Source organism: Meleagris gallopavo, chromosome 10 (genome assembly GCF_000146605.3).
Source record: "Meleagris gallopavo isolate NT-WF06-2002-E0010 breed Aviagen turkey brand Nicholas breeding stock chromosome 10, Turkey_5.1, whole genome shotgun sequence".
Classification (NCBI taxonomy): domain Eukaryota; kingdom Metazoa; phylum Chordata; class Aves; order Galliformes; family Phasianidae; genus Meleagris; species Meleagris gallopavo.
This window is the reverse complement of record NC_015020.2, coordinates 3783054-3797024: the sequence shown is the minus strand read 5'-3', so window position 1 is coordinate 3797024 and position 13971 is coordinate 3783054. Positions and strand designations below refer to the sequence as shown.

General features: G+C 38.8%; 1 protein-coding gene across 2 annotated transcripts; it reads left to right on the top strand.

Moving 5' to 3' along the window:
- Positions 1–6342: 6342 nt before the first annotated feature.
- LOC104912260 (ATP-binding cassette sub-family D member 3-like) lies at positions 6343–13971 on the top strand. 2 transcript variants are annotated; one of them, XM_010715601.3, is made up of 5 exons: positions 6343–6398; positions 11088–11124; positions 11839–11937; positions 12157–12245; positions 13412–13971. In XM_010715601.3, exons 1-5 carry the CDS (start codon positions 6358–6360, stop codon positions 13599–13601), a joined length of 456 nt encoding a protein of 151 aa, XP_010713903.1. In that variant the 5' UTR covers positions 6343–6357; the 3' UTR covers positions 13602–13971. The 2 variants fall into 2 exon arrangements, with proteins under 2 accessions (XP_010713903.1, XP_010713904.1); XM_010715602.2 differs by lacking the exon at positions 6343–6398 and adding an exon at positions 10796–10827.

Here is a 13971-nt window from a genome sequence, read left to right as displayed (position 1 = left end):
GGGGCTCGCTGCCTCCGCCCTTGGGACCGTGTCCTGGGGAGGAGGCGGTACCCGCTGCCCCTGCCCGTGGAGCCGCGGCACGCCCCGGCTCCGCTGCTCGAGTCGTATGTGCTTTCTCATTTTTCCAATCTGCGAGCTCGCGCTGAGAAAGAGTTAAACGTTTAGGTTTGTCCTGTCTGCGCAGGTAATAACGGGCGCGGGTTATTCTGGTGCCCGCCGACTGCTGTAGCAGAGATAGTGCCTGCTTGGGTTACCTGTGAGGGCGTCTCACCTGTGTGTGTGTGCTGGGACGGGAGTCTGCTGGCCCCTGGGGAGCACTCGGGTACCAGGACGTGAGATGGGTGGAGAAGATGCTCCAGGCTCAGCCCTTGCGTGGTGCCGGAGATCTGTGGACCTTGGTCGCCAGCTGTGTGCTAAAGACCCGGCGTGTACAGTTAGATATCGTGTAATTGCTATAACCCCATCCTGGTGCTAAACGCAGATGGTGAAATGGACTTACTCAATAGACTTAAGCAATTGCATACCTGTAGTTAAGCAATGACCTTGTGTTATTTTACCTAATTCCTTTTATGCAGGCGATATCTTCACAGGTTTCTGAAGTTAGGTAACTTTGTCATATAACACACATAAAACGTGAGCAACACAGGGCTTCTTGGAATTTGCTATGTTACATTGTTTGCATAGGAGTGGAAACAACAAGATCCTGAACTGTTGCTGATGGTTTGTTCTTCTGTTCAATTCATAGGGAAGGGTGATATTTTCCAGTTATCTCTGCTGAATTTAGTCAAACACCTTCTGTAAAAAGGTGAAAAGTTGTATAGATGGGCTTGAAAGTGGTAAGTTGAGAGGGTTACTGATATGTACTACAAGATTTTCCTACTTAGTGTATTGTAATCCTGTCTGTAAGAAAAACTGGGCCAGGCAGACATTCTAGGAGAATCTATGTTTGTACTTCAGACTGAAAATATGCTTTTGAAGTGAACCTTTTAATTGTCCACGCTTCCCTTGCTTTCTCTTTGTTGAGGAGCAAACTTAGTGCACAGTTTTTGGTTTGGAGCACGCTTTCAGCTGTAGGTTGAGGTCCAATGTAGTTTTGAAGCACACTTAATATACTCCTGAAATACACATAATGTGGGTCCTGTGTTGTCCCTGTGTTGCAGGTTTCTTGATGTTGATCTGCTGGACTCGGCAAGGACAGTGCCGTGAGAGTTGAGAGTGAATGTATTGAAACTGAATTCTAGCTTAAATGTTGAAAATTGTATTTGGAACGCATTCCTCCTGTAGGAATCTTATGATTTTGCTATGTACATTGTTAAAGATCTAAGTTATTTGTACATATTAGGTAGACCATCCGCTATTATGTTATTGTCTGCTGTAAAGTGGAGATGATTCATATGTTTAGCAGTTGAATGGAGTTGAGGTGGTCTGACCTGACATGACCTATATCTTTTTCCTCTATCTATACTACAGTTATCCTCATACCTCTTTGTTACTGCTGTAATCTGCCTCTCTTATACTGTTTTGCTTTCTCAAATCTATCTAGAAATGCAGTTTCTAAAATAAGTACCATGTTGCTAGCTAGTTTGTACCTATGCAACTACTGCTTTAGGCTTTTGAGGTGCTCTGTTGCATAGCTCTTAATGCTGCTGTTATGTTGGGGCTGTGAATTCCAAACTTTACATCCACCATTCAGTTGTTTCATAGCCAGCTATGCTGCTCCTTTTTTGGGAGGTGATATTTGCTCATTGGTCTTCCTTCTTTTCTCCACATTTTCCTTGTGAGGCAAACCTTGCCAGGAGCATTATAAAATGCTGCCTATCAAGAAGAGGCAGTAAGCAAGTTACATTGCCTACACCACAAAAGCAACCGCATATTACCATTGCCTCATCCTCTTTTAGTCTTGTTAGTTTATGTATCATTCATTTCCTAATGCTTTGTTGCTAATGTTAATTATAGCATACTTTTGGAAAGGAGTGTCACTGTGCCAAATTTTTATATTCCAGCATACTTGTGCTGGTATACAATACTGACATACAAATAAGTGGTAAATCTGCATGGAATAATGGTTTACAATTTCTAAGACCTGGCGTGCCATCTAATTTTTGTGTCTTTTCCAACTTTGGAAAGATGGAGAAAAGGCGGTCCTAAATTTTACTTTTCTGTAAGGAGAAGAGTTTTTTTTTGTCTCTCTAGATAATCTAGATTGTGGCATATTTGCAGCTTGAGGCTAACTGAAGTGTGTCAGTAGTGGTAAACTGTAGTGTTATGTATGTGAATGCCTTTGTTTACCTTAGTATGTAACACATGAAAATGTTGCCTTGTGTGTGTCACATGAATTCACATGAATTTCAGCTGCTTGAATTCTGGAAGATGAAATTGTATGATGAATATCAATACTGTAGACTTGAATGGAGACCAGCACTTTGCTGTGGAAGTGCAAAATGAGTATGCGGAACTTATTGTTAGTGTATGTCCTTACATGTATTTCTATTTCATACTGATATACTATTATATCATGTTTCCCTGATATAAATGACTTTTTTTTTTTATATTTCTGCTGGAATACTGGTGGTGGTTCTATATCACTACTGGCCAAAATTGAGAAGTAAAACAAGATAAAATGCAAACTAAAAAACAAAACAAAACAAAAACAAATGACTACCAAACATAGTAAATCAAGTGTGTGTTTGTTGAATGTGTAATACAACAAAACAGACTTACCTTACACGGACTTCTCAGATTGTGTGTGTTAATTTTGGTAGGGAATAGTCAGCTACAGAAACTACTGTAGGAGAAAGAGACAACTCTCATTTCTGCTGTCAGACAATAGGTTCAAAGTCCGGTACAACTCATATCAAGTAGTAAGGTATGAATAATTAAGCTGGATGTTACGCTAGCCTACCTTAGTAGGTCAAAGATCATGTAATTAGTGTTAGTTGGATTAGTCACAGCTGTTCTTCTGTAGGACCTGTACACTGCTCATCAGTTTTGCAGAACTGAGAGGCTGTGTCACTTGCAATTGACAGTAAATTTTAACTACGAATTTCTAAAATCTTCAAAAATAGCCCAGTACAGAACTGTTGGCTTGTAGTAAGAAGCTCAGTGGTATTCCACATTGCTTTCTGTGCTTTAGTCAAAGCAGTAAAAATGCCCTGTTCTTCCATTTGTGTTGCTCTTCTCAAAATCAAGTCTGCTTCCTTGGAAAACCTTTCATTACTTGGGAGGGAGGAAGTTGTTACATGTAAATGCAATAATGACCTGAGCTGTGGTATTTGCAGTGCTTTTATAGTGGAAAAAAATGTTGTCCTGTTTGGGAAACTACTTAATTCTGTGTATATAATACAGGAGAAACCAATCATGACTTTAATTTGTTGGGAGCAGTTCTTACAAGTATAAGGGATTTCAGTGGTGATGATTTTTTTTTTTTGACCACTGAAAAACTCACTTCCGTTTAGGGAGATTACTCATAAAATCTGCCTTAAAGACCAGTGATTCTGTTCCCTCCATCGCCACTATTGAGCGTTGGAGAAAGATTTGAAGAACAGAAGAAAGAAGGAAGACCAACGGAGGTCCAATCAAGTAGTCTTTGTACTTTGTCCTCTGTCTGCTAGAACAAAAAAAGTTTAATGCCCAAGACCTTGTCACTGAGCAAGATCTGAAAAGGCTGGTTTGTGGAGCTGGTGTTTTCTTTTAAGTAATAAACAGTACTGAAATAGGACTACTCTAACCTGAAGCATTTTCCTAACTGATGATGTGTTCTAGTGCATTAAAGTACTGTTTGGCTATATGCAAACAGAGCAAATATTTCCTTTTAGTAGCTGCTGTTACTATGGAATAGCAATTTGTTGCTAAGAATTACTATTTTAATTGAATGCAGATGGCTTCAAATTTACTGACAATGCATGAATGTAGCTTGTAATTCATATTTTTTGTGACATTAAAGAAACAACCGAACCGACGACTGAAACAGCTGAAGCAGTTTGGTTCATGTAAACTTTTTTCTTCTTTAAACACAGACTGTAAGCTCACATTGGATACCGACAGTCAAAAAAATGGTAGATAATGAAATAGGGTTATACACAGTGTAGGAATGGCTGTAAAAGCTAGGAAAAAGGAAAACCTATGCTGTATAATGCTTAAAGTAAGATGAAGTTATTTTTCATTTGCAAAAGTCTAACCCCATGTCTTATGAGCTTTGTCTTACATGTCAGACATCACTGCCTAGAACAAGAAGCTTAAGATTTGATTGCTTCAGAAATGAAACCTTAGTGGGTGGTACGTAAATGAGCTGGTTGTGATTCTCTTACTCTAGTGGGAATTGTTCCTTTGTCTTTTCATAGTTGGAAGTGAAGTACTTGCATAAATTGAAAGTGTACTTGGATTATTTTCAAAAAGTATCAAACACATACAGGTTTCTGCTGGAGAAGGGATCTGGGAGGAGTTGCAGGAAGTACTTTGGTAAAGAGTTTGGAACTGCAAGGTTAGGGAAAGAGAATAAGCTGAATATAGTAGGAATTTCTAGTATATGGAAAGTGACAAGATGTTTAGAACCTGCTTCTAGACACACTGGCCTTCCCTATCATCCAGTACATCCATTAAAATCCAAGTGGATACTGGTGTATGGAAACTTAATTTGGTATACATTAAACTTTTGAAATCCATGTTATTTCTACCCCTTCTATGAAGAAAAAAAAATGCTTAAAGGAAGAAAAATATTTGCCTGGAGCTTCAGAGATTGGATCGGGCCGAAGTAAGGAGTTGTTGATGCAATGAATGTCAAGCAGGCTTTTACACAGGTCATCTTAGGTGATGTGTGTCTGCTGTACCTTGCTGTCACTGGGCTTCTCAGCCTTCTTCCTCTCAGGGACTGGAAGCTAGTGTTTGTCAGGACTGCCCTTGAACTTGACAGTGATTCATATAAGTAAACTGGGACTGATTAAAAACTTGTTCAAACATTACGAAATCTAATACAGAAGTTAAAACCTAGCGAGTGACACCTGTAACTTACAACAAGTCTTGCTTTTTGTTATTCAGTGGTTTTGCACTTAAGATACTATTCTCTTTCTTATTCCTTGTTTCTTTAGGCTTTGAAGGTGTGTGTGTGAGGTCCATGCTTGGTACTTTGCACAAAGGGCCCTGTTCCAGTGTGATGGCATCCAGAGATGCCAAGACTGACTAAAAGGCTGAAACTGCATTGCAGCAGATGGCTAGGTTGCTTACATGTATGTGGAAGCTTCAAAGAGAACCTGTGCTGCACAGTGGAGAGGCTAAAGAAGGTATCAAGAAAGAGCAGGCAGCTACAACATGATGCTCTGAACCGGAACATAAACGTGACCGATCAGTCCATTACTTGCCACTTCTGTGTTAACAAGAAAAACAAAATGATTCACCAGAATATATGGATGGGATTACTAGAAGATATATCTAAAATCTGACCTTGTAAGGGGAAAAAAAAAAAGCCTGCCTGAGGCCTAGAAAACTGTCTTTGGCTGGAGGGCAAGGAGACAGGAGGAACTGGGTGACTCAGGCCTTCTCCTCGAGTTCAGATTGCCTTTGTTTTGGGCCTGGGTAGTTAATTTGTGGCTTCTCTTTTATTAAGTTGCCAAAAACGACTGTTCTCTAAGCCAAGATCTAGTGTATGAGTGTGTGACAGTGTGGTGCAGGTTTTTTTTCATGTTGCAGGAAGGAGAACACAATCTTTTCCTCTGGTGTAGCTGAGGGAGAGTGACAGCTTCAGCTTAGGCCAGAGCACGAGCTTATGGAAAAATAACAGCTTTAGCCTTTTGTCTTACTCTGTTACTGAGATGCAGGCTTATACTGAAACTGAGCTTTTCCTCTAAAACAGTACTGCTTTGTTGGCTTCTGAACTGCTTCTAGAAACTTTCTGAGCTTTAGCAGCGCAGCAGTCAGAGCTCAGCTTCCAGTCCCTGGCTGCCTGTGACCTTTCAGTCCCTTTCTGGGTCACCTGAGTGCCTTCTCTCACATTATTTTTGGTTATGCTGCAACTAGTTGCCGACGTTGAGCCAAGAAAATTGTTTCCTTCCTTTCTGTGTGCTCTCAGGGTGCACTGTATAAATGTGCATGCTCTTGGATTGTGCCCATGCTTCTGAGTAAGCCTGCTGCCCTTGACCCAAACTAACTGTGCTGTTGCTCTCTTGCTCTGCACTGGGTATGCAGTGTGGAGCTGTCTGTCAGTGATTACACTGGGAGGTGCATGCTGTGTTTCTCAATAGAGCTGTTAGTCCCTCCCACCGTAACAGTCTCTGCAATTGTATTCCATCTTTAGTTGTTCGAATTGTATTGTCTTTGTGATGTCAAAGTGCAACTGAAAATGGACTGAAAATTGCACCTGTATTTATGCAAGGGCTGCAAAAAACACACACAAAGATTGCTCAGAGGTAACAACTGTTTGAAAAGTTCAATTTCTCTCTCTAACAAAACTCTTCCTTTGTACTATGTTTAGCAGAAGCCAGATATCCTACCCTATAGAAAGCAGGTAGCATGACATGAACTTTGTAGCTTCGTTGTAGTTAGTCACACTATACTGTTTTCAATCTCTGATTTCCTCTTCACCTGTCATTAAACTGCAAGACTTGCTTATCTCTGTCTTTGTCTGCAATTTCATGTGGTTACAATTAGCTCAGTGTAGATTGCTTCCATGAAACTAATGAACTTTAGTCTAGAAGGAGACTGATATTTCAAGAAACTGTAATTCTTTAACTTTCCTGTTTGCTAACAAGTAGCACGGAACTAGTATTGCCAAGTAGTTCCCTTTATGTAACCAGACCTGATGGTCTCTGGAAAGCTTTTCCCGGTGCTTCTGAAATCACTTTCCTCTGCAGTAATGCTGAGAATGATTCTTGAGCAACCGCCATTGTTGCATGTTTCTTTAGAGAGAATAGTTTTACTGATAAGGGAATGCAGAGGTAAACCCAAAGACGGAGTTCTGTGCCCAACGCTAATTGGGAAACTGAAATTGAGTGATGTTATTTGGTAGTTTTCTGCCTCCCCCTGTGTTGAGTAGCTGCCTCAAAGTAGGATTAGCTGCCGCATGTCTGGGCACTCCTCAAACTGTATCACTTTCTTTAAAACATCTTATTTTTTTTTCTTTTTTCTTTTTCCCTGATCATGTTTCTGAATGTTGAGGAGCAGTGTTTTGTTCTATTACCTACTATTTATCGGGTACTTACCTATTTACTTATCCTTAGTGAGCTACTATTCAGTTACCATGCACATACAATGTGAAGCTGGATGTAGTCGTGTTAGCCTAGTACAGCCTTTCTTGGCTTGCCGTATATATATTTGTCGTAAGAGCTCTGTGCAGTTAAATTACGGAGAGCAGGCTGTATCTTGGATGCTGATCTTGCTGCAATTTCTTCAGGTTATACGTGCCCCACTGCATCTGTAGTTTTTGGGCTTTTTTTTTTTTTTTTGGTAAGACAGAATCATAGAGTAAATCACAGAATATTTCAGAATAGAAGAGACCTTAGTCCAGGTGTCTGCTGGAAACAGGATCCATGCTGAAAGTTTGTCTGCCTGTCATCTGCTTGTCATTTAGTGAAGTCTGCTTGTGCTTGACAGGTCTTCTTTCTTAACTCGCTGTTAACTTAGTTTCAGTTAGCATCTTGCATGTGGGAAAACTCAAAAGCAAGCAACCCTTGGAGATAAGTTTTATTAAGAAGTAATTGTGCTTGAGAAGGCTGTATTCATCTGGCATAGTAATGGACAAGAAAAGCTAATGCATTTATATAGGTTTTATTGTTTAGGATAAATCAGAGTAGCTCACTATGCAAGTTTTTGTGTAGTTTTGAATAATTTTACTGTATTATGTTATGTATTATGTATGTTACTGTACCCCACAACAATCAAATTCAGGGAAGGACAGAGGAAAAACTCCATACTTTCTGATATTGAAGGAGAAGGTAGAAAATTAATCATGCCTGCACGGTTTAGTCCAGGTAAAAAGGAGCTGAAGTGTGTTCCTTATGGGACTTCTATCATTTCACTGCTGAATCCAGCATTGCTTCCTTTCAGCTGTTTGAAAATGGCTCTTGCTTCTGTAGTTCTCATTACCCTAGCCATGCCAGCCTCTGTACATACACTATCAGGGTAAAGGTTTCAGTGTCACTCTTGTGATGAAGTGAGAGCAATTGGGCTAAAGGCTGAAGGTAGAGCTTTTCTGCAGTTAGATAGTGGCTGCCTGAATGGTACTAACACTGAATGGCTGTGAGACAGAGTGCACTAACCTGAGTTGTATACATATCTTTTTCTACCACATCACCAAATCAACCTTCATAGTTCTGGAGCTTCAAAGCCCAGTGATGACAGGCGCACTAACTTGAATGAAGAGTGCTGTGTAGTGCGAACTGGAGAGTGGTGCATGTGGGTTAAGTAATCTCTCAAATGAACACTGCAGTAAAAACCAGCCTGTTTCTGTTCCTAGCAGCCCTTACGCGTGCTGCTCAGGCCAGAGCACACCCCAATACCAGGAAAAGTGCAGTAAAAGAACTGGGCAGCATATAGCAGTCACCCTCTCCAGCACTAAGGGCTGTGCTGCTCCAGCATTAGGTAAAGTCTGGAATAACGGGGAGCTGAATCAGCTCATATGTTAGAGCTTTCTGCTGCTACTGGATAGTCTTGCTGTATTCTTGCTGACTAACTGAGGGTGTTATTTAGTCTTCGAGACATTCAATGAGAATGCAACCGCAATTCTCACACAAACCTCTACAATAGGATAATGGAGTTTGGAGTAGTGCCAGCAGGTATCAGCCTGAGAAAGTGGGACTTCTGAGAAGGAAAGTGCCTGGAACAGACTGCAGAAGAGTTACAGTAGAGTCTTTTGCTGCAAGTAAAACAGTTTTACTTGTGGAAATGACACTGGACTAATTTTGTTAATGTTGAGAACAACTTCTTGGACTTATTGAGCCCTGGTTGTTCTGCATCTCAGTAACCTAGTTACTGTTAGTCTGCGGTTGCTTTGTTTCTTGTTAAGGTATTAGTCTTGTTGGAGCTTGTGTGATTTCTTTTTTAGGAAGAAAAACATCGTTACAATTCCATTTTCATTTACAAATATGTAACTTTTGTCTTAAACTTTGTTTCTGTGATTCTGTGACTCTGTGAATACAAATACAAATTAAATGCAAGCTCACAAATATGGCTGTTTCTGAACAGTTGTTTTTCCTTAGTGGATAATCAGTTTCATGCTAATTCAGTTACTTCACCTACTGAATTTCTACAGTTACTTAGGAGAAATGTATTAAATGCTTCAGTTGTTCAGCTGGACCTCGTGTTTTTAATATAGTACTATTTTGATGTATTGGTATCTGATCATTTTAAAGCAGCAGTAGCTGTATATTGAGTGCTGTGACTTCAAATTTTGGCAGACCTTGAAGTTACAAAGGTAGGAGTTATTGTAGGATATCTTGAAGAGCAGCATGCTTTTATTTTGCACTTCTGCAAGTCATGAATCATGCAGGAAGATAGCCACTTAGTTTGATCAGTTATTAACCCATAAGAGTAATGCTTTTCTCTTTCTCCCAAACTAGATATGGCCATGCTCCTAAACTGATCCTTATTTTAGGCCTTTTTCCTTTTTTTTTTTTTGTCCTTAATAGGTCTTTTGTACTTTGAAAAATTAGATATATCAAGAAGGAAAGAAATTTCTTGTGGCAATAGGTCACTCCTGCATCACGAGGGTGTAGTCTCTACCTAAATTATTTCTTAGACTCTGCATGCTGTTGCCATTTCCGAATGTTTCCTTTGTGTTACATCTCTTCTGAACTTTTATTGTTTCTCACTGGTCTGCCCTCTACTGTCTGTCATGTTCTTTATTCTGTATCTTGCACAAGTAATAATAAGAGATTTTTATCTTCTCCTTTTGAGCTTGTGCTTCACCATTACCTTTAATTAATCTCTTCTTAAGCTGGCATCTCTTCCTTCTCACTTTCTTGTCTCCTTTTCTCATCTTCTTCTGCTCCCTTGCCTCTTCCTTCTTTGTAATTAGGTTATTTTTCTTCATTGGTCAATGACATTGAGGTCATCATAAATTAAAGTAGATATAGTTTTGTCCTAGGTACCTGCTTTGCAGCACTTAAAAGCACAGGTGTGAGATGATGATGCTGATAAAGTTGTGGATAAGTGGTTACAGGACAGTGTCTGCACTTTTTGGGAGCTGGATGCAGAAGGAGCAGTGCCTTGCTTGCTTTCTGCTTCCCTGAGATTTCCTACCTACTGGCTTGAAACTGTTGTTGTTGTTTGGCCTGCTGTAAATACTTTCAGTATGATGTTGGAGAAATGTTACAATTTGATGCAAATACCTATCACTTTTAAGCTATATAAATGTGTAAACTCTCCCACTGTTTTCATGTGCTTATTTGATGTTCAGAAAGGAAGACAAACTAACTGTCTTAAATGCCAGCTTGCTTTTTTTAAAGGGCAAAGGCAATACTTTTGTGTTCTTGGGTGATTGCTGATAAATGTTTTTCCTCTAACCCCTTTGGAAATGAGGGGAGGAAAGAAAGGACAGAATGAAAACCAGAGCACACCTTTGCAGAGCCTTAGTTTCACAGGATCTTTTTCCCCTACAGCACAGGCTAATAAGCAAATAATCTTTATGAATAGCGTAATGAGTTATTTAGAAGTCAAATACCTTGCGAAACAAATCTGTTTGGCTTATATAGACAGTGTGAAATTGAAGTTGGGCTGCTGAACATGCATTCAAGTAATTTCACTTGTGGTCACTGGTGCCTTGTAGCCAGACCTACAAAGTTTTGTTTTTTTTTTTTTAGAGACATAGGAAGAGTGGGCGTTGATGATGCAAAACACAAGGTGAAGCAAAACTCAAGAGATAAGAGGGAGACTTAATCTCCCTACATGAAAGCAAATTGTAGAATGGATAACTCTTCATGTAATAGAGTAAAATTAGCAAGTAAGTTTGATATAAAAGATATTCCTGCTGTGAGGATGCTATGCTGCTTTGTAATAGGTGGTAGAGAAGTAATCTACAGCTTTTCTGTTTGACTCCTTTGTGTAGAGATCAAGACAAATGCATGTTAATAAAAGTAAAATACTTTATTTTTCTTTTACAGTAAAAGAAGTGGAAAACAAGCCTTGCAGAACAATGAGGTAATTATTTCTTCATGTTATATATATTTAATAATTGTAAGTGCTATTGATCCTTTCTTTGCTTTCTGTCCCATAACTGCAGCTTTGGTTTGGACAGAATGATGAGTACAATGCAAGTGTAGTTTGAATGACACTTTCAGACTTGTAATGGTGAAGCAAATGGAAGAATCAGAGTAATCACATAACTGAAGTTTTCATTAGTGCTTAATGTGTCCCATATGCTTTTTCATCTCTTTGTGCATCATGAACGTTTAAGGACTAGTTCTGTAAGTTTGATCATACTCTCAGCAATAAAGAGCTGCCTGTAGAGTTCAAGCAATCAGTGGTCTAGAGAAGCAATGGGATGTGTCCTTAGGAATACTGACAGATGATGTCTTCCAGAGACAAGCAACTATGAGATGGCAAAATGCTGTATAACTTGTACATTTATTTAATGCTTGAACTAACAAAGATCTTGTATCATGACAACTACTTCCTACTGCACTGATAGCTTAGTTCTTACTTAAGATTTCTGTTAGCTGTTATTGCATGCAATCCCAATTCCTACATTTCTTTTAACTTGTGTGAGCAAGTCATAAAATTGGCAGGAAAAATTGCAAAAACTGCAGAAGGAAGATAGCTGTAAGTAATGCACCTAGGGAGAATGTCACACCATCTAAACATGCTTTACAGAAAATCTCACTTTTCTTGTTCTGCTTGTTCTATGTGGAGCAGAAAGAGGGAAAGAAGGAGCGAGCGATGGTGGACAGATTGTTTATTGCAAGGATATGTCGAATCCTGAAAATAATGGTCCCTAGAGCATTTTGTAAGGAGGTAAGCATTGCCTTCAGTAACAAAGAAAAATGGGTGTTTTTGGAGTTGTTTTCTCTTGTAATATACCTTGCTAGAATAAGGCGAAATTGTAGTGCATACTTCAAAATGGCATCAAAACATGTAAGTATAAAAAGCTGCATCCACTTTCAGTTATTAGAGTGCTAAAATGTGATGACTTTTATCCATTGTTTAACTATTATATATCCATTTCTGTACTAGACAGGTTATTTGCTGCTTATTGCTGTAATGCTGGTAGTCCGCACATATTGTGATATTTGGATGATTCAAAATGGAACAGTCATTGAAAGGTATCTATTAACTGCTTATTTTAGAGTATTTTTCTTACTTTTAGCAGGGGAGGGTGGTTTAATTCAGACACTTTATTGCATATTGATGTGCCTGAATGACTGGTATAGTCATAATTTCATGGCTCCTATTATTTTGAAAAGGAAAAAAATATTTTATTGTTCTGCTCTTGGACACTATTTATTTTAAATCAAATGTACCTCTTGTTAAATGATTTTTCAGTCATATTTTGTACATTGACAACTCTAAGTCTTGTGATGATCTGAACATCCAAGGAGGTGCTTTAGAATGGTTATGTGTTGGTCCTGCATCAAATGAAGTCAATGTACAGGCGACTGCATAGCAGAATTTGGGGGCATTAGAACTACAGAGGTGTAAAGTAATTTTGAGTAGAATCAGAAATATGTAGTTCTGTTAAATTATTTTGTTCCCATAATACAACTGTAAGAAAGATAATAGGGGGCTATTCAAGATGATCCTTTAAAACTTACTGCTGCTGTTCTGATGTTTAAAAACTGCTATACTTGGTAACGTAGGCAGTTGCATAGTCTGCTAATTTTCCATAGCTGCTGCGACAGTGAAGCAACTGTGCTATGTTGTTGCTATGTTTTTCCTGTTCCCTTCAGAACTGGTGAGCTGTTAGTCTATTTAGTTGTTCATCTGCAATATTTCCAAATAAATGTAGCTTTTCATCAGCAACATTTTTTTAATCGATTATAAGTCAAATTGGCTCATCTTTAAGATGTAATAAAATTCTAATACTGATACAGTTCTATCTTCATATTGCTTTGTCTTTTCAGCTAGAAAATTCAGATTCTATTCTTTTGAAACTGTCAGTCAGATAGTAGCAATAATATCTTCTGTCTGTCCAGCTTATCTGTTAGCACCTCTGATCTTGTAATGTCGAGAATACATAAGGAAGTTCAAGGCCGTAGTTAAATCTTTATATCAGAGGATAATTTTTGTTACTATTGGGAGACAATAAGAATTCTCCTGATACATATTTTACTTGAGTTTGTCATTCTTGGTCCTACAGCTACAAACTGCTGGTCTTCGCCATGAGTTTCTTTTTTCCTCTGTTGTGTGATCCACTGACAGTTTCTTCACTTGAGTACTACCAGATTATAGTTTCTCTTGTAAATAACTCTTAGCTTATGGCTGTTTACAGTGCTATCATTGGTCGCAGCAGAAAAGATTTCAAGAAATACTTGTTCAACTTCATTGCCGCAATGCCTGCCGTAAGTGCTTTTCTTGGATTTAAGATATTTTCGGCTATAAGAATGGCACAAATTAAAAATTTGAGGAAAAGATTTCAAATGGGTGTCTCAGTGTCTGTGGGAAGTAGTTGCTTTATGTGAAGGTCTGTATTGAACAGTTATAATTTTCTGGCTTCAGTATGTGAGAGACTATTGGCACATTTCTGCATGCTTGCTGATTTTGCTGTTATGTTTTTCAGGTTGGTTTTGTTGGTGGTAGTTTTAGTCAACTGCATAGTATGCAGCTAACTGCATTAGCATAGTATGCTAATATCTTTTTAGTAGGACTGCCTTGTCTCGTTCTGTGAATTGGGTGATGTTTAGCAATGTAGTTTTAGAATTTTTTGACACAATCGAAGAACTCTTTTCCGTTTTCTAGCTTTAAATTTCTTACAACTCTTTTCTAAGACTTGAGGTTTTTTTCCCATTGACTTTTCCTTCAGCTTTTGAAAATCTGACCCCCGCTGGATTA